The 25,961-nt window shown below is 40.8% G+C and overlaps 1 protein-coding gene across 1 annotated transcript in view; it reads left to right on the top strand.

The window, feature by feature from the left end:
* The window catches only part of stab1 (stabilin 1), a 75,081-nt gene that overhangs the window by 43,577 nt on the left and 5,543 nt on the right, over positions 1-25,961 (top strand). Inside the window, exons 24-41 of the mRNA XM_046075075.1 lie at positions 633-719; positions 808-919; positions 3,005-3,191; positions 7,322-7,415; positions 11,515-11,673; positions 12,042-12,137; positions 13,512-13,607; positions 14,109-14,156; positions 14,567-14,700; positions 15,577-15,688; positions 17,430-17,507; positions 18,418-18,519; positions 18,598-18,702; positions 19,676-19,810; positions 20,555-20,683; positions 21,981-22,034; positions 22,730-22,843; positions 25,375-25,570. Of these exons, the coding sequence (XP_045931031.1) occupies positions 633-719; positions 808-919; positions 3,005-3,191; positions 7,322-7,415; positions 11,515-11,673; positions 12,042-12,137; positions 13,512-13,607; positions 14,109-14,156; positions 14,567-14,700; positions 15,577-15,688; positions 17,430-17,507; positions 18,418-18,519; positions 18,598-18,702; positions 19,676-19,810; positions 20,555-20,683; positions 21,981-22,034; positions 22,730-22,843; positions 25,375-25,570 (2,038 nt within the window). The remainder of the gene's footprint in view (positions 1-632; positions 720-807; positions 920-3,004; positions 3,192-7,321; positions 7,416-11,514; positions 11,674-12,041; positions 12,138-13,511; positions 13,608-14,108; positions 14,157-14,566; positions 14,701-15,576; positions 15,689-17,429; positions 17,508-18,417; positions 18,520-18,597; positions 18,703-19,675; positions 19,811-20,554; positions 20,684-21,980; positions 22,035-22,729; positions 22,844-25,374; positions 25,571-25,961) is intronic.

The raw sequence follows: 25,961 nt of genomic DNA, 5'->3' as shown, positions 1-25,961 counted from the left end.
CATTTTTACTATGGGGAAGTGAGGAGCCAGTTTACAGATCTGGAGGAGTCTCAGCCACAGTGTATTTGAACCCCCCTGTTGGAATTCCTCCACAGTGAATTGCACTTCTGCAGTATGTCTGTTAATGTCTGGGAGACACTGAACCCTGAGACGTTCATGCCTAAAAGCATTACGAGCTCCTTTCGGTCACGGGCTTTTTTCCTCCCTCTCATGGGTTGGTGGAGGACGCCACGTCCCCCCTCCTCTGCCCGGTGCGAGCGCTGCCCTGTTATGTGGTGTGCACGGCCGCCTGATGCTGTGACTGGTTAAGTCCTGCAGCAGAGATCTTCATATGACACAACCAGCAAGTCAGATAAAGAACAACACACCAGTTTTTAAAAACAGAAAACAGATGGAAGTATTAAGGTGTCCTTTTTGTTAAACTATGCCTCAACATCAAAAACACAAGCTCACAGGTACTATTTGAAGGTCAAACAAGGACCCGCATCAGTAGGGTTCTTGGGTAGCTAGGAAATAGGAAGTGACACAAAATCACTGGTTTTGCTGTGCAGGTCCCAAAATGTGGAACAGTCCTTTATCTGACTTTTAAATCATTCAGTATTTTTGTGTTTTAATCTGCGTGTGTTTAACAGGTAGCAGAGTGTTGTAAGGGTTTCTACGGGCCGGACTGTAAACCCTGTATTGGAGGATTCCAGCATCCCTGCTACGACAAAGGAACGGTGAGCAACACACAAACAACTCTGTTAATGGAGCCTTATTTCTCAACTGATGTGTGTTATTTATTTAATTTGTTTTTACCACATGCAGTGTTCAGACGGTATCCGTGGCAACGGCTCATGCAGCTGTCAGTCAGGCTTCAGGGGTGTTGCCTGCCACATCTGCTCGGATCCATCCAAGCATGGGGAGAAGTGTGACGAAGGTAACAGCTCCTCCTCGTTAACATTCGGAGAGCAACTTAACACGTAATTTAGCCTTAAAATGCCCCTTCACATATTCAAACAAGCCTAACGCCGTGTCTGAAACCACTCTCTCGTTAACTCATTCATTATCACCTATATAACAGACACTTGATAGTTTACTCTATAGTGAGTGGTAAATTGAGATTTTGGACACCTGTTAATTGTTATCATTTTGTGTCATCACTGTCAGCTGTAGAGTCTTGCAGCAGTAATATTTGTATCTATAAAATGCAAAACATTGCATTGTGGGGTTGGTAGCAGAAAGAAATGTTTATGCCATGGACACTACTTTTTTATTACATGGAATATTTGTTAGACAGTAGGGGTCGGATTTACTAACAACATTCTAAAATATTGCACGTGCAATTGTAGTACCTGTAATGGTTGATGAACTAAGATTTATTGCGTAGATGACAACAAACACAATGGAGGTGTCAGTATTTAAATGAGAGTTTTGCATGTTTTAATGGTTTCCGCCATGGAGAGTCAAGAGGGAAAGCAGCCACCACGTAAAAATCCTTGGTTGTTTCATTTAGTGAGTCCCGAGTATGTGGAAATCATATGTACCTGCCCATCCTGCCTAAGATTGCACTAAGTACTTGGGACAGCACACTTGAAAAACTGTTTGGGAAACCACAGCAGAAACAGATACAGTATGCTGGAATGACCCAGACGCGAGGAAATATACCAGCAGATCTTGAACAGTTGGTGATCGTTCCCTCTGGCTGGATGAATTTTATCCATGCACTACTGCAGCTGGGGGCTCTCAGCAGCGCCACACAACTTTCTAAATTCTTCCATCTCATGGAAAAAAGAAGTCAGATCAAAACGAAATTTTCTGGATTGGCATGAATGTCAATACAACAGTATTGCCAAGGCTTCACGGAAAATACAAAAAAACAATTCTATTCATATAGTTCATCGAATAAATAAAATGAAATAACTTTATTTCTTTATATTTAAAATTTCACTGTCTTCTTTCAATACGGCTGTGTCTCCTTCTCACAACAATAACAGCAGCCATCTCTGCGCAACACTTCCTTTAAAACTTATATACAGAGGCTGTTGCACATGAAACTGCTTGTAGGCTTGTTACATTGCGTATAGTAAATAAATGTATTTGCAAGTTACCCTCCCATTGTTTTGCACAATAAATTTGAAAAGCCCCCAATTGCGTATTCATTAAGGCAAAAGTAGTAAATGAACAACAGTTGCTATCTTGCACTTTTGAGTTTTCGACTGTATAGCACGTTTTTACTCACGCAATCCTTAAATCTGTAAATCTGGCCCTAATTATGGTGCACTATATAGTCAATGGAGTGATTTCTGACATAGTCTACAATCATGCTAGTGACTTGTTGAGGCTGTACGATATACTGTGGAGAAACATATCACACCCAGAGGCTTCTGTGCACCAGGGCTCACTGATTGGTTTGGTAAGTATGAAAATAACATGAATAAAAAGCTACGGCCTTTACAGTCACCAGATTTTAACCTAGTTGAATACCTATGGAAGATTTTGGATCAGTGTGTAAGACAAAGCTCTCCACCACTATCTCCATAAGAGCAAATGACATAATAATAAGACTTTCATCTCCAAATCTATTAAGTGATGTCTGTGACTGTCTCTGAATGCTATATGTCCTTTGTTATGTCTGGCTATATTTGTTTTTCTTTCTATCTTCTGTACAACCACCTATGTCAACCTCATGGTGGTGTTAGAGGTAAAATCAGGGGATCATCAGTCATTATGTCTGACCTCCTGTCACCAGATGAGCACCTGCTCCCTTTGTCACTCTAATTATGATCCATGATCATAATTATCATCTGAATTATCATCTGAAATTTAGCTGGATTATATTAATAAAACTGTATAATTTTGTTGTGCCCTCTGCATTTCTGATTTTAAATATACAACAGTTTTGTAAGTGTGATTCTGTTGTATGCAGAGGCCCAGAGGTGTGTTTTACCTGGTGTGACAATGTTCCATAACAGTGGCTGACTGACCTGAAATTATCACATGGTGCGTGTGTGTGTGTCTTCAGAGTGTCGCTGTGTCCACGGTGTGTGTGATAATCGTCCAGGCAGCGGTGGTGTGTGTCGGAGAGGATCCTGTATGGAGGGATACTCTGGAGAAAACTGTGACAAGACGGCCACGCCCTGCAACTCTGACGGACTGCAGGAACACTGTCACATCCACGCATACTGTACACTCACGGGACTGCGTACTACGTAAGATACTTCTATCATGAAGTTACTATTTTGGCTTCCTACGATTACGAAAACAAGATAATCAAAACGATTATTGTGAAGCATTCTGCTTTGCAAAGATGCTCTCGTTGTTTCTTGTGTTATGAATCCAGCGCACATTTTTCCTTCACAGCCGTGGCTCAAGCCCTTCTCTAAAAGCCCAGACTCTCTCTCAGCCAGGCTGTGCTGTGCCATAATCAAGCAGCCCTAGTGTTCTTTTTGAGTCCTAAGTTTGATTCATTTTTTATCTTTTAGATTAGATTTAAATGAATGAAGTGTATCAGTTTGTTATTGTTACCTTTTAGTTAAATTTTTGCCACCAAAATTAATCAGCCAAAAATAGCCAAAAAAAGCACTTTCGGTGTTCGGCCTAATATGTCAAAGACCAAATAAATTTTTCCAAACAATTACGTTGACATGTCAGCTGGGTGGAAGCGTTTTAAACTTTAAACTGAATTGTCTCCTAGCACATCGACTCCATCTGTGGTAGACTTCTTAGAAAAGGCAACAAACGGTCTGACCCACTTTGAGTGTTTGTCATTTGTTTCTGAGAAGGTGATTAAGCTATCCGCACCTTAATTTGGAGTGCACACGTATTCAAGCCTTTATGGTAACTGAAACGGACCAGCGCGAGCTGACAGGCAGGTTGGCAACTTTATCCTGTCAGTTTCTCTCTGTACAAAGTGTTGCAGTATGAGAGTCCTACCTGAAGAGAAGCTATGAGGTCTTACGGTTTTCAAAATAAGGTGTCTATACAGTATGGTAATAAGTTTAATTGGATTATATTCACAGAAAGTATAAAACATATTACATGTGTTCATTAAAAGTAAATGGACACGTAATTTACTTTACCGGACCCTCTTGGGCCTCAGACACACTCACCATAGTCTCTCGAAATCCTGTGGGAAACACAGAGTAAAAAGCACATTTTGACTATTTAATTTATGCAATGGTAAAAAAAAAGGCAAAATAAATGGAAAAAGTGTGAATGTACTTCTATGTACTCCGTGTTCAGCAATTTTTTTTTTTTGGGGTGGCATTAGCTCAGTCCGTAAGGATTAGGCTGGGAACTGGAGGGTCGCCGGTTTGAATCCAGCTCGGACCAGAGTTGTGGAGCGTGAACCTCCTGGGCACTGCTGAAAGAGGCCTTGAGCAAGCTCCTGAACCCCCAACTGCTGCTTGACCGGCAGCCTCCTCACTCTGACATCTCTCCGTGTGTTGCTATTGGTCGTGTTTGTGTGTGTCTTTCAGACCTGTGTGTATACTAACATAATAACAGAGTGAAAACATTGAGTTTCCCCTCTGGGGATTAAATAAAGTATATCTTCTTCTTTTTCATTATATTTGGTTTCCGCCAAGAATTTTTCAGAATCAGAAATGCTATTATTATTATTACTTTTTTAAAAATATTTAATTATTTCGGTGCATCCCTAATTTTAGAAGAATTTTGTCCATAAATGTTTGTTTTTTTTACTGACTTTAGTGAATGTCAGCAGTAGCTCCTCAAGATTCCTCTTGTATAACATCAGGATGATTCACTCTTCCCTCATGAGGGAGACAGCCCAGGTGTTTTTCACCTCACATCTGGACTACTTCAGCTATTTCCTCTCTGATGTGTGTTCTGATCTGTTGGTTTACAGTGACAGTTCCGGCTGGAACATATATTTATTAGCGCCACATAGAACATCAGCTGATCTCCTCCACCCCCAAAAGTTCCCCCCTATTCTCCTCTTTTCGCTCCTTTTTTATTCCTGTTGAGCTCTAGGGTCAGCAACTTAAAGAAAGAGACAGGGAGGACCCTACCCTTTTCTCAGGTTTATCAGAACTTGATCATCACACTGATTGGTTGTTACACTGTTTTTCCTTTTATGGGTAGATGGTCCTTTTGTCCAGTAGTTGCAACACCCCTTCGCCTCAGTTCACAAAATAATTCTCAAAATAAGGTAAAAACGCATATCATGCAGGCCTCTACAACTACATGTTAGTATAATCATTTAAATTTCCAATGAATAAAGGACAAATATAGTAGGCAACACTTCTTAAACAAAACAGATGAACATCCCTTCTCTTACATAATCTTAAATGGATGCACAAATGAAAATTAATTTTAAATGCATTACTCCAAAAGCAGAATACATCAAATCAATTCATGTCAACACTCATTCTACTCTCCTCATCTCTTTCTGACTTTAAAAAGCAGAGTAAAGGCCTTCCTCCTCCTTTAATCACAAAATGAAGGTGCTTGACTCCTCACAACTGTTGTCACATTAGCAAATAGCACCTTCTTCGCTGATCAAAACAATTATTTGACATCATCAGGGGATACATATAGAGGGTGTTATCTCAAAAAACAAGTTTTAAAATTTATTAAAGATAATTCTAAACTTAAAATTAATATAGATTTAAAAGATGAAAACTCTTGACTCTCCTTATCTTCACACCTCTTTTCACGCTTCCCTTCATGTGAGCAAGATGCACTCAAGTGTCTTCAGGGAGGCCTTTTTTATTTATCTAAAGGGTCGAGTTGCCAGCAAGAGCGGACTTTCGTTTCTACATCACCGGAAATCATCGTCTAATCTGAAATCTGATCATGTACAACCATAGCAAAGGTCAGGGCACAAGAGACTGCAGAAACATAGCTCTTATTAAAGAAATTAACAGTATCTAAAATAAAACATCTTTCTTACTTAAAGGGACTACATGTAAGTTTTTCAATGAAATTAATTAAATTTTCATTGCCTTATTGTCAATGGGCTCAAAACTCACTTCGAAATGAAGCACATGTCTGTTTTCTCCGTTGCTTGGATCAGCCACTATTCTGCTTTTAAGGTGGGGACTCCGGGTCGGATTCAGCCCTGTGCGCGCTCCCGAGCCTCTCTCGTGTACTACAGCGACAACACGGCAGCTAATGACACGCAGTCCACTAATACCATAAAACAACCAGAAGGTCACGTTAGCTCGCCGCCTAATACCTAGCTGTTGCTAACGTTATCCGGCGCAAAGTTATATCGTTTCCACATTACTCACCAACTAACGCAACCCATGTTACTATACTAATAGTGTACCACTATTGATTTAGCTTGCAAGAAAGGATGTAATGGTAAAAAGCAAATGTGGAGCGATTTGTTTACTAACGTTAGCCTGTAGTGATGCAGCCAGCTAACGCTGCAGTAGCTCGGACCTGCCGCTGTTTGCTTTGTAACGTTCAGTTTAGGTTTATTGCGGTTTTACCAATAATCAGGTACACAGCTTCTCCACTTCTCCGTCGCTATAACGAACGTGACCCACATAATATATAATACTGCAACTTCACAGCGACAACAACCCAGAGGAAGAGCCATGCACTAACACTACAGTAAAGTTACTTACTGTGGTCTTATACACAATCTCGTTATAATATTCAGTTCAGCTCACTACCTGTTTGTTATCATCCAATACTTTATCTGTGCTGACATTGCTGAACCTCCGGTGAAAGATACACAGATAGTAAAGATAGTTACTGAAAGCAGCAGGTGTTGATCTGTCTCTGAGACGAAAGCGTTGAAGTAATAGAGCCTGAACATGTCTGAGTGAAAAGTCACAGCCTGCATGCTGGTGTTCCTGCATTTATTGCAGGATTTCTGTATGAACGCGGTTGTGTTTTGGATTATGCTCGCTCATGAGTTCAAGCGAGCATACGTACGAGCACACGCCTGGTAGCAATCTTTAAACCACACCGCTAGTGGCTGCGGGAAACTCCGTAATGCCCCTTTAAAGTTTGTACCTTTGTAATATGAGCTAAGCAGTTAACGATTATCACTCTTAAAGCAAAGGCAAATCATTTTACTATTTGGCTTGTATGTGTGTCAGGCAGTCAAACTGTTTCTATGAAGGCCCCTGATGAACCAGAGGCTTCCAGTGTCGTCGTCCCTCTCCCCCCCCGCCCCCCCACCCCCCACACTTCTCATTCTCAAAACTGAAAACATCCAACCCACTTATCCTTTACCAATACTTAAAGGAGCTCTCAGTATTTCTTCAGTGGTTCAAAATAAGCAGAATTTATCACCAGTCCCTCTGTTCCCTCAGCAGCTGCTGAGTTTGTTCATCATAAATCTGTGTGTGTGTTATACCAGGTGTGTGTGTAGCGATGGATATGAGGGCGATGGTCACTCCTGTTCTCCGATCAACCCCTGCCTGAAGAGCAACCGAGGAGGCTGCGACACCAACGTAAGACTTACTGCTCGTTTGTGTGTGGATGGATGGATATATATCATAATCAGATTTATTGCCAGGTGTGTGTACACATACGAGGAATTTGACTCTGGATTGTACAATGCTCACGATTTGCTTACTTATAAAATAATAAAATCAAACACAGGCTACACTATAGAGAACACACTATGAACAAAACAGACAGATTGAGACAGTACTGCAATTATCAGGTTGGGCTGTGTGCAGTAGCAGAGGAACTGAGGTGTGGACCCAAGTTGCAGACACGGACGAGGAGGTTGCAGTTCAAACAAAGATTTATTTAACAAACTAAACAAGCTTACATGAAAACAAGGTTAGAGTCCAAACAAAAGGGGTAATCCAAGAAACACAGAGTAATCCAAACGGGGAACAAATCAAAAACGCAGAGAAGTCCGTTAGTTGAGGAATAATCCATGAAACAAAGAACAGGCAGGACACTCAGCATAAGATGATGACACCACGAGGACCTGGCAATTAACACAGGTGGGACACATAAGCAGGAAACAAAGCTAGACAAAAACACATGAAACTGATCACTACAAAATAAAACAGGGAAGTAAAGCTAGCGACAATACACAAAGACATGTGAAACCAAATACAACAGAGAACAAGGAACCAATGGTCAACTCACTAAACAAGAACACAGAGGCAAAGAGTAAAACAGGAATGGACATCAGCAAAATAACAGAAAAATGCCACACAAAAACCCAAGAGCATGACAGCAATGAGCAGAGTGCAAAGGATGCAGGAGTAAATTATTATTACCATTATTGTTATTATTATGTACATGTCAGAGGTGGATGATATATAAAGGTGCACATACAAATACAAGCATACATGTACACAGTGTGGGAAGAAACTGTTCCTGAGTCTGTTGGTTTTGGCGTACAGTGATCTGTAGCGCTTACCAGAGGGGAGGAGCTGGAACAGGTTGTGTCTGGGGTGAGATGGATCTGCAGTTCCTGCCCGTTTCCTGACTCTGGAAATGCATAAGTCCTGAATGGAGGACAGGTTGGCACTGATGATCTTTTCTGCAGTCCTGACTATCAGTTGTAGTCTGTCCCTGTCATTTTTGGTGGCAGATCCAAACCAGACAGTGATGGAGGCGCAGAGGACAGACTGGATGATGGCTGTATAGAACTGGATCAGCAGGTCCTTAGGCAGGTTGAGCTTCCTGAGCTGGCAGAGGAAGTACATCCTCTGCTGGGCCTTCTTGATGATGGTGTCAGTGTTGGGCTCCCACTTCAGGTCGTGGGAGATAGTGGATCCCAGAAACCTGAAGGATTCCACAGCAGACACAGGGCTGTTGAGTATAGTGATGGGGGGCAGAGTGGGGGGGGGGCTCCTCCTGAAGTCCACGGTCATCTCAACAGTTTGAGCATGTTAAGCTCCAGGTTGTTCTGACCGCACCAGAGAGCCAGCTGATCAACCTCCCGTCTGTAGGCCGACTCATCACCGTCCCGGATGAGGCCGATGACCGTTGTGTCGTCAGCAAACTTTAGGAGTTTGACAGATGGGTCTCCTGAGGTGCAGTCGTCCATCTTTGACTTGTTGGTCCATCTTTTCACACTCTTTACAACAGGTTTAGCAGATTTCAGTCGCTGCCTGTAAGTTGGGATAAGATGAACCTGACAGTGATCAGAGAGTCCTAAGGCTGCACGGGGGACAGAGCAATAGGCGTCCTTTAATGTAGTATAGCAGTGGTCCAGTGTGTTAGTGTCCCTGGTGGGACACTTAATATGCTGTCTGTACTTTGGAAGTTTGTGGCTGAGGTTTGCTCTGTTGAAGTCCCCAAGAACAATGAGCAGGGAGTCTGGATGTTTTTTCTCCACATTAATTATCTGGTCAGCCAGTTGTATTAACGCCTCACTAACACAGGCCTGAGGTGGAATGTAAATAGCGACCAGGACAAACGAGGAAAACTCCCGCAGTGAATAAAAAGGTTTATAGTTTATAAATAATGTCTCTAAGTGAGGGCTGTGACATCTGTACACCAACCTTCGTTTATGTAGAGACAGAGTCCGCCTCCCTTTGTTTTTTCCGTGAGCTCCGTTACGCGGTCCGCTCGGAAACACGGTAATATCTTCTTTTTATCTTGTTCTTTTTAATGGAGCAATTATTTTAACAATAACCACCAACGAGCACAATAAAAGTAAAATTAACAATTGACAGATTAATGGAAAATAAAACAACAGAATGGTCACTTTGACCTGTTCGCTGTAGCAGCTAAAAGCCTACACCAGCAGATTGCAGAGGCCTTTTTGTTCAGTAAGTAGTTAAAAGGTCACTGATGCACTCTGGCCCCTGGCACTAGATTAAAGTGGATTTTAATAGAAATTGATAACCAGTGCAAAAAAGCTAAAACTGGGGTGAAGTGAGAAGTGTCATGGTCAGGTCTGTAGAGTTCTGCACAGTATGAAGCTGAGCTACAGCTCGAGAATTGAGGCAGTTAAGCAAAGCATTACAGTAGCCAGGCCTGAAGATAAAACAACATTGCAAACAAACTAAAATGTTATTTGTTTACTTGATAATGATATTTGTTTATTTGAATTTCAAAAAGCAGTTACCAGTAGTATAGTGCTGCAGCTAGCTTGGTGTGCTGTTTAACTGCATAGGGTTTGTAGTGGATCAGCTCTGTTCATACGAATATACAGTCCCCTCCAAAAGTATTTGAACGTTAAGGCAAATTCCTTTGTTTTTGTTGTTCACTGAAGACATTTAAGATCAAAGGGATGAGTATGAGACAAGAGTTCAGAATTTCAGCTCTCATTTCCTGGTATTCACATCTAGATGGAGGACATATCACCGTTTGTATTAGACCACAGCATTTTTAGGTGAGCAAAAGTAAAGGAACAAATAATCTTAAAGTAAATAACATTTAATATTTGGTGGCATAACCCTTGCTTGCAATAACTGCCTCAAGCCTGCGACCCATCGATATCACTAAACTGTTGCATTCTTCATTTGTGATGCTATTCCAGGTTTTTACCGCAGCTTCTTTCGGTACTTGTTTGTTTCGGGGTGTTTCTCCCTTCAGTCTCCTCTTAAGGAGGTGAAATGCAGCTCTATTGGGTTATGGTCAGGTGATTGACTTGGCAAGTCTAAACCATTCCACTTTTTTTCTCCGTAAATTGGCAGACAAAATGTTTCTGGACACTTCTGAATTCATTCTGCTGCCACCATCATCAGTTACATCATCAATAAATATTAATGAGCCTGTTCCTGAAGCAGCCATGCAGGCCCAAGCCATGACATCACCTCCACCATGCTTCACAGATGAGCTTGTATGCTTCGGATCATAAGCAGTTCCTTTCTTTCTCCACACTTTGGCCTTTCCATCACTTTGCTAGAGATTAATCTTCGTCTCATCAGTCCATAAGATTGTGCTCCAGAACTTTAGCAGCTCATCTCTGTACTTCTCTGCAAATTTCTTCCTGCTGATGAGTGGTTTGCATCTTGTGGTGTGGCCTCTATATTTCTGCTCTCTGAGTCTTCTTCAAACAGTGGATTGTGATACCTTCACCCCTGCACTGTGGAGGTCGTTGGTGATGATGTTTTGGGGGTTTTCTTCACAGCTTTCACAATATTTCTGTCATCAACTACTGTTGTTTTCCTTGGCCGACCTGTTCGACGTCTGTTGCTCAGTACACCAGTAGTTTCTTTCTTTTTCAGGACATTACAAATTGTTGTGCTTGTGATGCCCAATGTTTGTCCAGTGGCTCTGGTCGATTTTCCTCCTTTTCTCAGCTTGACAGTGGCTTGCTTTTCTCCAAACAAAGGGTGGTATGTCCTGAGTTGTTTATCACATCGAGATGTGAATACCAGGAAATGAGAGCTGAAATTCTGAACTCTTGTCTCATACTCATCTTAGATCTTAAACCCAAATGTCTTCAGTGAACAACAAAAACAAAGGAATTTGCCTTACCGTTCCTATACTTTTGGAGGGGACTGTATCAGCAGGTATCAAATATATAATATTGGTAAACTGATGGTGTGTTGTTGTTGTTGACTGTCAGATTCAAAGCTGTCCACCTGCCTTTATAACACATCCCCTCACCCCCCCATCTCTTTACAGGCGGAGTGTGTGTATGTGGGTCCAGGTAACGTGTCATGTGTGTGTGTTGAGGGTTGGGAAGGTGACGGCAGTGTGTGTGTGGAGATCAACAACTGTCAGCTGGAGAGTCGAGGTGGTTGCAGCCCCAATGCTGACTGTACCCACATTGGACCTGGACAGGTCAGTTACTAAAATATAATGATGATAATATGCATCAATTAATAATCATTAACAACAATTAACATATTAACAGTTACTAACCATTTTTCCACAGATTTATTTGCACCTGTTTTCTCCCTGTTTGAGATGTCTTTCTACTGGCACAGTTTTCATTTCAAAGCATTGTTTATGTTTTTACTCTTCTCTCACACTTAGTAACAGTTCACATCAACTCAGAGAGAAGCTTGTTACCACACTATCCTCCCTCTTATGTTCCCATTATCTCCTACTGTCTATATGATTTATTTACTAGTTACTAATCAGATGCCTGACTGTAAATATTGTAGAGGACTGTTAAGAACTGTCTGTTTATCCATCTGTGTCTGCAGAGTGAGTGTGTATGTAAAACAGGCTACATGGGCAATGGTATTGTGTGTGACCTCATTAACCCCTGCCTCAAGAAGAATGGAGGCTGCAGTGACCTGGTAAACACACACACACACACACACACACCAGTGATGTGTAGATCGAAGTTATATCTGCTGGCTGGTTGGCAGGGTGAAGCGTCTCCCCATTAAGAGAGTGGCTGTGAGCATTTGGAGGCACAGCAGTGTAACTTAATAGATTATTTAAATCTAACGTCATGCTGACAGGATCGTTACGTTAATTAATGTTCTATGTTCTTCTACACATCCAAAAGGTCTCACACGCAGTGGAGGTTCATTAGTGGTGCAACGGTTGACCCGTGATCCGCATGGATCCCCCCCCACGGTTCAGCACACAGGTGAACCGCAGATGATTGCAGGTTTAACCATCACAGTATGGGAACAGTTTTACTGCCGCTGTCACTTATGTAATAAATATGTACAGCAGCAAGCAGAGTGGCATTGAAAAGATAGAAAAGATGGTTGTGATTAGTTTAGGGGAGAGGGACTGATTCAAAAGCCGTTGCTTTCGTCTCCATTGAGTGAAACCCAATAGTCTGTGACGTCTGGCATTTTCAGTGGTGTAACAGGGACAGTGGGCTTCTTGTCTTCATAGAAACAGATCATATTATTGTGATGTTTATTCCTGGTAATTATGCTGCCTTCGATTCAACACACAGCTCCACTGCTCACTGAGCAGTGACTGTCTCGCAAGTGTTGATAAGCTCTTACTCATTAAGTGTAACCAATCAGTGGGTGGGACATTGAGCGAGACTGCATGGAGAGAGTGAGGCGGCTACAAAGTACTGCATTTTAAAATTAATTTAACCCTAACTTTTTATTTTGCTGACTCAAACTATGAGTTTTGTGATCCGTTGCACCACTAAGATTCATACAGTGAAACAGTTTGTAATAAATCAGCTGTCCTCTCGATCAATCCTGAGCACCATCAGAGGTGTCTGAAAAGCTAAAAGTTTAATTCTGTTTCCTATGGAGAGATTCTACTGTGTGTCCTGTAAAGTTTATAACTACAGTTTGTGTAGTTTTGCTGCTTAAATGTCCCACGATATTTACTGTGACAGTACTGCACGCATAGAAACATTCGAAACGACTGACAATCATTAAAATTATTTGTTAAAGAAAACACTTGTGCATCACAAAGTGTCAGCCATGAGATTTAAAGGATGGGTTATAATTGTTCTTAACACTTACCGTTAATATCTGTGCAGTAACCTCGACATTGTTTCTTAAAGTTCTGAATCTTCTTCATCTGAAGACTTTGATGTGCATAATTTTTATTTATTTAATGTTTATTTGTGTTATGAGTTATTAGTAACACCTTAGATGAGAACAGAGAATTGGTAATTTCTTGTGATTGCCGCGTTCTCAGTAGGTTAGATACATATATTTCCTATCTGTTGTACACTCTTTCAGGCAAAGTGTGCGCACAGTAAGAACGGAACTCACACCTGTACCTGTCCTGACGGCTATGCGGGAGACGGAACCATCTGCTACGGATCATTACTGGATGTAAGTATTCAGACCAGTATCATATAGGGATGAACCTGAAGTTTTTTTGGCCCCAGTCCCGGTTCAAGCCCTTTAATAATAGGTACATGCTGAGTCCAATCTGATATTTATATTTACATAGTTAATTAAATATTTATCTGACACATTGAAATACAGCTGACTTTGGCACACCATATTTTTCACAAGCTGCTTAACCTAAATACTGGAGGACCTGGTTCAAATTAACAAGATTCAATTATTGATAGGATATGAATTTAAGTTTAACTGGAAGAATACAAATTGGTGCGATCAGCTAGAGAGAAGATGTATCTCTGTGTTGAAGTTGTTGGACCCAGAAAAAGTTATACAGTGGTGTTACAGAGTGGAGGGTTACAGTCAGCACCGCATAAAAAAGAAGCTGCTACCTAAATGTTTTGTAAACTGCTACTGTAAACCGGTCACAGTCACCAGTAACAAACTGATTAAATACCACAATAACTGTGTGCATGTCTGTGTTTGTAGGAGCTGGACATGAACCCTAAGCTTTATAGTTTCTACCAACTGACTCAGGTATGTAAGAACCAGACTCACTGTCTACAGTTACTCACACAAAACCAATTTGTATGGTGCATCCTGTTTTTACTTGACTCAAAGTTATAGCCTAACTGCCACACTGTGTTCAAACTAACAAACAAACTACATTTAAACTTAGATGGGCAACCAAACTAGTTTTCCCTGTGGGAATTAATACAGTTATCAAAGTGTAATCTTAACTTAGATGTAGCTGCTGAAACAGACTGCTGTTCTTTTAAATCTTGCTGTAGTTGTTTTGAAATGAACCAAAAGAAAGGCTGTAAAACCTAGAATTTTTCATTTCCTTTCAAAGTAGATATCTCTGCTGTAGTAATATAGCTGGCCTATGTTTTAACAAATAACTCAACACAAAAGATAATATGAGTTGTATTTTTGTATGTTGTCAGAGGTACAGTCACTCCTCTGAGGACCTGAGTGGAAACCTCACATTGTTGGTTCCATCCAGAGAAGCTCTGAGGAACATCAGCTTAAATTGGGACTCGTTCTGGACCAGCCGACACCACCTGCCTCACTTCCTGCGGTCAGTCACCTCACACACTGATCAGACATGTGTAACCCACTCACACATAGTACTTCAATTCTGTGTGTCTACAACAGACATCATGCCTCTAAATTCTTTTCACTTCTGTCTTCTCCAGAGTCAGGTGACAAGATGGAAATCAGTTTCCTCTCTGTGTTTCCAGTACAGAGAGAGAGTTAAGCTAGTTAAAACTACCTTTGCACAAAGTCTGGAATAATGGCTGTTAATCTCCTCATCTGACTAGCTAACAAAAGGATTTTGTTGGTATTAATGTCAAATAGCAGTTACTTAATAATATAGTGCTATAGCTAGTTTGGTATGCTGTAGTCACTACATCACTAAGCTTCCACAACACAACAGATCTACTAACACGTCTGTGAATCCAAAGTCTGATATATGTTTTTCCTCTGTGCAATAGAGCTCCTTTGTCCTCCAGAAACTATAAAAAACACTTCAGTGAGCCACGCTGTTGCACTCGATGACATGTTCCTTCATTACCATGAACACACACACTCCTGCCTCAAATACTCACTTGAACACCAAATATGTATTACTCCACCGCTAAAAATAGTCCCCAGTAAATGCACTATTTCTTCCTGTTTGAGTAACATTTGCTAAAAACTACAGTGACCATCTGTTTAAGAAAATTACTGAGCCTTTTTATAAATTAAACAATATATTTCCAGGAAGCTGAGTTTTGACCCATCTGTCATGGTGTGAATCTTTCACTACACTGTTCACCACTGAACATTAAACTTCATGTAACGCGAATCCATCAGACTTTTAGCTACATCCACAATCTCCCAAGAGCACACTGAGTTTTTGTGTTCAGTTAAATGAGTTGTAGCCATTTCCTTATCCTGTTCTTGGTTGCAGGGCCCACTACCTGCTGGGGATTTACTCTGTAGAAGATCTGGACAAACTGGTGGGCAGCAGGCTCCCCACCCTGAACGCTCCCACCTACTGGGAGATCAGCAACAGCAGCGGGGTAAGAATGGCGTAATTGCAACAGACTGACTCACTGGTGGATTTCAATATTATGTAGCTGCAGTACCTGCAGTTTCAGGCCCCCCGCAATCCTGGGACCGCAGTTCTGAGGCTGTAGTTCTTTTGTGACAGCGCCATCTAGTGGATTGGTGGTGGTAATGCACAGCAACACGAAGGAGGTTAACCCTGTTCGGTAGCACGTCGGCCGTGAGGCCAATGTGTGCAGCTGTAGGGTTAATCGGTCGACATGCATATACCGGTAGTCAATAACTTGGGTTTTAGGCACACACCCTGTGATGGTAAGGTAAACTGATTTCTCTGACTAATTTCTTGAGTGTATGTACCTGTGATGACTGCTGTTGCACGAGACCAAATATTGCTGTTTTTACATTAGAAGAGGTGGTATTATGCTTTTTGGCTTTTTCCGTCTCCTTTATTATTCAGTTAAATATCTTTTTTCTGCATGTAATAGGTTTATAAAGTGAAAAAGCCCAAAGACAGTTCCCATCTCCCAAAGAAAACACTGCACTGAACTCCCTGAAAACAGATCGTTTGTAGTCCAGCCACTTCCCTTGCACGCCATATAACGCTCGCCAAGCGGCTACTCCGACACGCCCTCAAAAACACCGCTGGAAAAACATTGAGCTGTAACATACACCTCCCCTCTCCCTTCTAAACACTAGCTACCCTTCAGGCAGTCAATGGACATAAAGTTGTTATTGTGATGTATAGACAGAGCTCAGTTTAAACTTTATTGATGAAAGATACAATTGTTACAGATTTATAACTAAGCACTCTGAATCTCTTGCTCCAGTCCATGTTACTAAGCTGTTAAGGGGACTATCTACAGCTGAACCGAAGTTGTGTTTACCAGCTTCTCACTGACCCGCCCCTCTCTGCTTCTGATTGGCTAGGGACTGCGCATGTGCAACTCCCAACAAAGATCATGTAGAGACAAGATGTATCACTCCAGAGCTAGAGGAGCTGCAGCAATGTGCAGTATGATCAAAAATGTGGTGTTTTTTGAAAATAAAACCATGTAAACCTCTTCTGGCACAACCCCTAAATAAGATTTTGAACCTGAAAATGAGCATAATACCACCTCTTTAACTTTGATTAAGTCTAGCTGTTGCTAAGCTAGGCTAACCACATCCTGATTCCAGCTCACACAGAGATGATTGAAATCCATCTTTTCATTTATATCTCAGAAGTTAAGTGTATAAGCACAAGCGAATGTTAAACTATTCCTTAAATGGCTTCAGTAATATAAACAGACCTACAGATTAGGCTGTATTATTTTTAATGAATGATTCACAGAATAAAACGTGTTTTTCCCAGGTGGAGTTGAAATGCAGCCTCAGGAAATGTTTTATAATCTTGTTATATCATTATTGAATATGTCTATGCAGCATCACACTATAGATTATTCCTGACCTCTGTGATCTCAAATCCCTTTACTGAACTGCACCTTCTGAGCTCAGCTTCACTCTCAGAGACTAGAGGGTTCAGTCCCAGGTGCAGACCGTGTAATGAACCACTGCCTCAACAAATCAGACATTAATTACACACAATTTGCAAGTGTATGGTAGTCTGTCAAAAATATCACAGTAGTACCTCACATATTTTCAGAGCTAGCTCAGGGTAAGATATACACACACACACACACACACACACACACACACACACACACACACACACACACCAAACAAAGTATATATTTAACTGTTGTTGTTTTGTTCCAGGTGATCCGCATTGGAAACGCCTCCATCCTCACTCGCAACCTGCCTGCTATCAATGGCTACATCCACATCATAGACCAGGTAAGAGTCAGCCAGGAGGCCAAGTAGTGCAAACAACATACTGGTGATGTCAGCTATTATTAGAGCTTTACCAGTGGTACAGCTAGTTTGCCCAGATGGTGACGCTAGAGGAAAGATCATGGGATTGTTTTAAAGGAGTCCTATTACACTGCTTTTCCAGTCCCATATAGTTATTCTGTGAGTCCTGTATAGCAGCTTTGCATGATTCAAAGTTTTACAAAATCATTGTCTATCTTATAGTGGCTCTTCATGTTTTCAGCCTCTGTCTGAAACAAGCTGTAGATGCTCCTGTCTCTTTAAGGTCCCCCTCTCAAAGCCCACTGTCTTCTGATTGGCCAAGACTTGAAGCATGTTACCATGGGCGAGTTCAATCTCAAAACGTTTTGCACAGGTACATTCACAACAGGATGTTCGAGGCACCACTTTTTCCGTTGAAAAAAACGTTTTGCTACGTTTTGTTGCCGCTGACCTCGCCCCAGGCTGTTGTTGCTGTTAAGCGGTACAGACAGACTGAGCGTTGCTGTGCGGAGCAAATGACCATATATGGAATACTGGCTCTGTCTAGCTCTGCGTGTCGTCATTCGGAGCCGTTTGTAGAAAAAGATCGAAAACAGAGTGTTCAGAACAAGAGGAAATCTTTTGAGAGGGATTTAATCAAATTACTCAGGAATTTGGTTGTATCTTTCAAAAGTGGCTCAACTACACTAGCCTCTAGAGAATAAATTGTTAGATCAGCAGGCAGAGGATTAGGGAGACTTGAATAGATTAGACCTAAACCACAATATAAAATAGAAAGTTGAAGTGAGTCTTGTGACAGCAATGAAAGCATATTCGAGTGATTTTGATTCCTAAAAAAATATTTAATGAACTGAAACCATATGTGTCTGTCTATTTCTTTGGGTGTGGTCAGATTCTGGTCCCACCCCGCTCAGACATCCCCCCTGAGCCCCCCACCCTGATGGCCTTCCTGGGCTCCTCTCCTAAGTTCACCCTGTTCAGACAGTACGCTCTGGTAAGATATCTGTCTTGTTTGTCTGAACTCAACTTCATGTTTCAGTGTATTTCAGTATGATGGGTTTTTTTTTCACAGATGTACAATCTGTCAGGGGATCTCAGTGCACTTGATTTCACCCTCTTGCTGCCAACAGATGATGCCATCAGGCAGCACCTCAGCAGGACTAACTCCTCTCTCCTGGTAGGTCCAGATGATATGAGCCAGTGCTGGCCTGCAAACCCTCCTCTATGATCAAAAAGATACGAAACCTGTTCTACGTTCTTCTTTGAATCAAAATCAGAAACAAAAAGGCAGAAATTTATATTTTATATTTTTGGTGAGGATTTGGTGCCCTCTTGTTTTTCCTTAATTAATCTAAATATATCTGTCTATATAAATGAAGAATTTTTTTCCATACAGTCAATCAGATCGCTTAATTTTAAACCATATTGGGATAAAGCAGTAACATCAGCATTCTGTCATAGGCAGACGGTCTCATTAAGCCAGCATTATTTTACAAAACACAAGACACAGTATTTGAACAGCAACCCACAGTAGCTTTCCTGCTAACATCTCCTTCTTATCTAACTTACACAAACATAAACACACGTCTTGGCCTGCACCGTACGTTGTTGAACAAGCAACCAAAGAAACATTCACTGGGGGAAGTGCATTGCTAATGTTACTTTGCAGGCTAGATAGTTAGCTCCAGCACATTAACCATTGTGTAAACATACCTAAAACTGTCACTTCGGGCTGGGTAGATGCTGCTGTAGTCCTTACTCTTCAATATACTAACAACACACTGTCTGCCCATGACATGTAGGCTTCTGAGCAAGTTTGTTTACTTTCGCTGGTGTTTCTTTGTTGGAGGCCGGCCTGCGAGCTGCTGTCAATCAAATACAGACAGGGACACACCCCACCAGCTGGCTTAGAGGAAAAAGAGCATTTCTAACATTTCCCCAAATACCTTTTTTTCCTTCCTTTTAATAATGTCACTGCACAGGTGGTAAGGGTCATTTTGCTCCAACCAATCAGCATCCATCTCATCATGCTCTGGCACATGAAGATGTCTTCACTAATGATATGTCAGAGATGTGGGTGGTCATTATCAATTTAACCCACCTTTTCTGTCTGTTTGTGTATCTCTCTATTTGTCTGTCTCTCTGTCCAGGACTCTGATGTGTTAAAGTACCATGTGATTGTCAAGGAGCTGCTCTTCCCTGATCGCCTTTCTGATGGCACTTTGAAAAGCACACTGCTAGGCAGTGACTACCAGGTCCAGTTCCACTTAAACAACAACAACGAGGTAACTATAACTGGACCCGCTCAAGCTTCATGTGAGCAACTTTCCAGGAGCTTTGAAACACATTGAAGGCTCGTCTGTTAGTTTAAGGACCAAACTGCTTCTTTTACATTCCTATCAGGTTTTTGATTTCCTTCCTTCCAAGCAGCCATATGTTAATTTTTATGAAAATGCAAAATGCAGATAAATGATCATCTCAGCGGTTATATTTTCAGATGTATATATAGACCCAGTAGTGTGTTAAAGGACATTCTGACATGTGAGGTCCGAGAGTCTGCTGCAGAACAGCAAAATTATTTCATAATTTGTCTTATGAGTTTGATTTTATGACAACAGTGATTGTCAATGAAATACTTTTCAGCAGCTGACTGTCACTTCTAGGATGAACACTCCACTGAGGAGAGTTACTGCTCACAGCTGCATTGTCAGGTGATGATACCAGAACTTTGACAGAAAATTAAAGCTTACCATGTTGACTGTGAGAGACTATCTCTATGTAGCAAGTTTCAAGTCTCTGTAAATAAATATTCATAGAAATGACCTGAGACGAATGGTTGCTTGGAAAGAAGGTAATCAATCTAAAAACTGATGGGATGATTTAACAGATGGTAAGCATTTTTGGGAAATATAAAAGATCCATAGTTAATGTGCTGAAGTATGCAAACACAGCGGTATGGTCGTCTAATAATGTGTAAATCTTTACCGGTCAGGCGGAGTGAAGAGTCTGATTTGTTTCTCGTCCTCCAGACTGCCGTAAACGACGTTCCTCTTGATGGCAGATTCATTGAGACGCAGTATGGTGTCATCATAGTCCTCCCTCAAGTTCTCAAAATCCACCGCAACAGATGCAGCAAACAGGTCACCCTGCAGGTCAACGTAAGGATGGAGAGAGTGATGAATGAATGAATGGAAAGAAGGATAGATGGACATAAAACCAGTAGGATAGATGGAGGGATGGAATAATTATTATATATTCAGGTATGATAATGATACTCATTATCTTTATTTAATCATCAAGTATCCAGATCTCATAACAAAAGGACAGAGACAGTCACAGCATCACTAAACAGATTTGAAGATGAAAGTTTATTTCATATCATTTGTTTCGATGGAGATGGTGGTGGAGAGCATTGTTTTACACGTTGGTCAAAAATCTTCCATAGGTGTTAAATTGGGTTGACATCTGGTCACTGTTAATGAGGAGCACTGAAGCTGCTCTGGAGGCTCTCGGTGGCCTGACTCCATACTAAGACACTGCATGTTGGTTTTCCTTTCAGTGTTTCACTGAGTATGAGTAAAATAAAATGAATACATTTTTTAATACAAATACAGGATTGTGCATTTCTCCTGTCCCTGAAACGGGGGTGGGGTCATCCTGTTTGTCTCTGTGTAAACACTTACTGTTAATTAAAAAAATGAGCATGTTCAATCATCATCCTTTTCTATTTTTCTAACTAAGCATATCATAACAATAGTGTACATTCAATTTTGCATTACAAACTGTGAGTCCTTGATGAAGTCAGACACCATCCTAACCATGGGATACTGGCCCTAAAAAGGGTCTGTGCTGGGTCGGGGCCAACCTGTGAATAAAGGTCGTAAATGAATGAACTGGCTTAGGTTCATCCCCAGTTGGCATTGGAATATTCAGTTTTTTCATCCTCTGAGTCCTGTCAGGTCACTTCTTGACCCAGAGCAGGAGGGTTAGAAAAGATTCACTCAGTTCTCTGTGAAAGGGGTAAAACTGGAGTCATTACAGTTACACTACAGATACCATAGTAGTTGTGAGGTTTTTGACAGTTTACTAATACAATGGCAAAAAAAAAAAGTAATATTTCACTTTTTATTTTACAGTATCTCACGTCACAAATGGTCACACTATGTCATAATTGATGAGACAGCAGCGTTTGCACCATAATGCATTTCAAAAATAAAACATTAAATGTCACTTGCTAAAAAGAAAATTTACATTTACATTACATAGAACATTTACATTTTAAGAATTATTCCATTATTGCAGCACATTTGTTTATTTGGTCATGTGGACAAAATCATTAGCTTGGCATTAGAAAGGTTTTGTGGCAGATTCAGACATCGATTGTTAGGATTGATGTATGATGGTGTTAGTCCCAGTTATTCCAACACCTCTCTTTCCCTCTGTCCTTGTCTCCAGGGAAGGTGTTCAGACTGTGATGGACCACCGCGATGCCTGTTCAACTACAAACCAGTAAGGAAGCTAGTTAGCTGTTAGTCTACAGGAGGTGGACATAATTACATGAATGTCTGTGCAGCATTATCTAGAAACACGAAAAATTGCTAGTTAAATCAACTACCAAATTCAACCTTTCAAAGTGAGAGTTGAGACTTGAGAAGACTAGATTAGATTTAATCATACTATGTTGTACAGGAGTGACTTTTATTAATTGCACAGCGGACTACAAAAACTATTAGACATGTTTACTTTGAGCAGGCATACAAACTAAAGTCTTATTTGTATTTATGTACAGTTTTTCAGCCATCAGTCTGTCTCATTCATCTCTTAAGGATAGGGCTGCATCTAACAATTATTTTTATCATTGATTAATCTCTTGATTATTTTCTCGATTAATTGATACTTGTTAGGTCCAGAAAATTGTGAAAAAATGTAAGACATTGTTTCCCAAAGCTCAAGGTGATGTCCTCAAATGTCTTCTTTTGTCCACAACCCAAATATATTCAGTTTACTCTCATGGAAGAGTAAAGAAACCAGAAGATATTCACGTTTGAGAAGTTTTTTCTTTAAAAAGGACTAAAAATTAAAATAGTTGGTGATTAATTTAAAAGTTGACAACTAATTTATTAATTGTTGCGGCTCTACTTTAGGTGTTCTATAAAGGATCAGTTTGGGTTTCTACTGTTTTTTATGTGTTCTACTTTCTGCAGGTCAGACAACAGTTTCCGGCCAACATGCATCCCAACTGTAAATACAGGAAGCGAGTCGGATCCAGAAGGAAGTCGGTGTCAGGCTGTGTCATCAAATGTCTTCGGTTAACTACGGTCTGCTGACACTTCTACTAGTACTTTGGTTCTGCCACTAGGCAAAACTCTCATAATGATAATTTTATCTACAAAATATGAGCAAATATGAATGAGAAGTCTTGCTCATATGTTATTGTGCATTATATGTTGTGAAAGGCAGTGGAATTCTTTAAAGAGGTCATATGATGCTCCTTTATTGTGTTATATATCTTTTTTGCGCATGTAATAGGTTTGTGAAGTGAAAAAGCCGAAAGTCCCCCATCTCCCACAGAAAACACTGCTCCTGAACTGCCTGAAAACAGCTCGTTTGTAGTCCAGCCTTTACTTCAGTAACCTGTCTGCGTCACTATGTAGCACGCTTCATAATGCTCGCCTAGCATCTAGTGTGGCATGCCATCAAAGACACTGGTGGAGAAACACGCTGAGCTGCAGCACACAGTGACAAGATGTCCACCTGCTGCCTCCCCTCACCCCCACTCTCACTACTAAACGTTACATATCGTCCAGGCAGTCAATGGACATGATGTTGTTACTGTGGTGTATATTTAAAACGTTACGTATGAAAGATACATTTCTTACAAATTAATAACTTACTACTCTGAAACTCACTCCAGTGATGCTTCACTTGGTAGCTAAAATGGAGCGTTCAACACACAGGGTAAAAAGAGGTGCTGCAACAATGTGCAGTATGATAAAAAAATATGGTGTTTTTTACATATGAAACCATGTAAACCTGTTCTGGTACAACCATTAAATAAAATTTTGAACCTGAAAATGACGAGCTTAATATGATCACTTTAATTCGAGATGAAACGTATGAGAAACACTTTAGAAGGGCACATTTTGTGCTGTGATAACTTGTTTTTACAAATTTGTTGTACTTTACTTTTTTAAGCAATCTTAGCACTGCAGTTTTCAGAACCAGAACTTTTCAAGTCCCTTCCTTCCAGGAAGTTAGTGGCAGAGAAATCACTCTCAGTATGTGTTTATGTTGAAGTTTTTTATAACTAATTATATTATTTTATTGTTTTTATTCTTTACTAATAACACATTTTAGTTTAGTTTATAAAAAAGTATCTTTAAAAAGTGCATGTTATATTCAATTTTATTTTCAATTCAATTTTATTTATATAGCGGCAATTCATGACAACAGTCATGTCATTGCACTTTTCATATAGAGCAGGTCCAGACCGTACTCTTTATGATATTATTTACAGAGACCCAACAATTCCCACCATGAACAAGCTCTAGGCGACAGACGCAAGGAAAAATTTCTTTTTAAGAGGCAGAAACCTCGAGTGTTACACATTAGTCTTGCCCATAAAAAGAAGAACTTTTGCAGATTATTGTTACAATTGGTGTAAAGTGATATTTCTGACATTTTTGCTGGATGGGACCTTTTAATAAGTTAATAAGGCTACGTTCAGACTGCAGGCCAATGTGACCCAAATCCGATTTTTTTGCCCATATGTGACTCAGATCTGATCTTTTTATGACAGTGTGAACAGGCCAAGTCACATGGAATCTGAACTTTTCCAGTTCAGATTTGGGCCACTTCCATATGTGGTCCAAATCCAATACAGATCGGATCTTTTTAAATGCGGAATTGGAATTGATGCGACTTTAACGTCACTCTAGAGCTGCTCTTATACTGTAGATGGAGCCGCGGTGAACGAAAAAACTCCACAAAAACCATTATTATACATGCGTCTCTCTTCCTCCACTAACTTGTTATCTGCTCACAAATTCCATTTCTTACACCTGAAATCCACCAGACCACTCTCTTCTGAGTTAGGTACATGGTATTTGTCTGAGCAGACACAGTGGGGAGAGAGAGAGAGAGAGAGAGGGAGTGAGTTGTGGGGCAGTTGCGTTGTCCAGCGCCAGAAACCATAAAGAAAGGAACAGAAAGTTGTGAACACTTGTCTTAATTCGGGAGATATGTGACCCTTAAGAGGACCATAAAAAATGGGAGTCTCCCGTGAGCTAACTGGAGCTAACCTCTGTTGCTCCTTGTTTACTTCTGTAGCCTGCAACAGCGTGCTGCTGCGCGTGACGTCCTGTTATTCTTCTGCGCATGCGGGTCACTTTCAGGCCACGGACAGTTCACACTGGAGTCTGATATGGGCCATATTTAAGCAATAATGTGAACTGTCAAACAAAAATGATGGAGGATGATGATCTGGGAAAAAAATTGGAATTGAGCATTAAGGCCTTGTCTTGAAGGGGCAGAATAAGTTTTCTCAGCAGAATAAGTTCTTTCAGCAGATAAGTTCTATCAGTAATGCAGCCTGTGAGAGAAATTGTTGGTATCATTATTTTCCAACTCACTGCTGTTCTCCAGCCCCCTTCTGAGGAGCAGCTGACAGTTGTGGCTTTTCCCCTTATAGTCTTGTGATGTCTGAAAAGAAAAAAAAAAGATGTAATAACAATGTATATAACAAACACTCATATCTGATTGACATAAAGCCACAACTTTAACAAGCAGATGTAGTCAGCAGTGTTATAGATTCAGGTCTTAACAATGACACTGATGGTCTGTCCTGCAGGATCATTCCTGTTGCCCCGGTTATTACGGCCACGAATGCTTCAAATGCCCTGGAGACGTTGGCAGCTGGTGCTCCAATCACGGGGAGTGTGAGGACGGTAACCATGGTAATGGGGAGTGCCGTTGCTTCGAGGGTTTCCATGGCACGGCGTGCGAGGACTGTGAGCCAGGACGTTACGGCGTCAACTGTACCTCCAGTGAGGAACACACACACACCTGACAGAAACACTGCCGAACTGACAGGAGGCATTACTTATTCAGACTGACCAACAAAGAACACACTTCGTGAAGCTCTATCCAAGCCTCATGGGACCTATAGTTGTTAAATGCTCGCAACATAATTGCTTGTAATCTTTGGTAATACAATGAGTTGTTCACTAGTGGTACTAATTTATCTTAAAATATGGACAGAAAACCTCAGAAACATGTTTCTGCTTCTCAGACTGATAGTAGATAGTAATACTGTCTGTATGAAGTCATAGAAAATATAGAAACTAAAAGAAAAATGAATCAGGATAACATTAAATTCTGGAAGGGAGGAAAAACAATAGAAGGACATAGTTCAGGTGGGAAAGTGTGCAAATTGCA

Source organism: Micropterus dolomieu, linkage group LG18 (genome assembly GCF_021292245.1).
Source record: "Micropterus dolomieu isolate WLL.071019.BEF.003 ecotype Adirondacks linkage group LG18, ASM2129224v1, whole genome shotgun sequence".
Classification (NCBI taxonomy): Eukaryota; Metazoa; Chordata; class Actinopteri; order Centrarchiformes; family Centrarchidae; genus Micropterus; species Micropterus dolomieu.
This window is presented reverse-complemented; position numbering and strand designations above follow the sequence as displayed.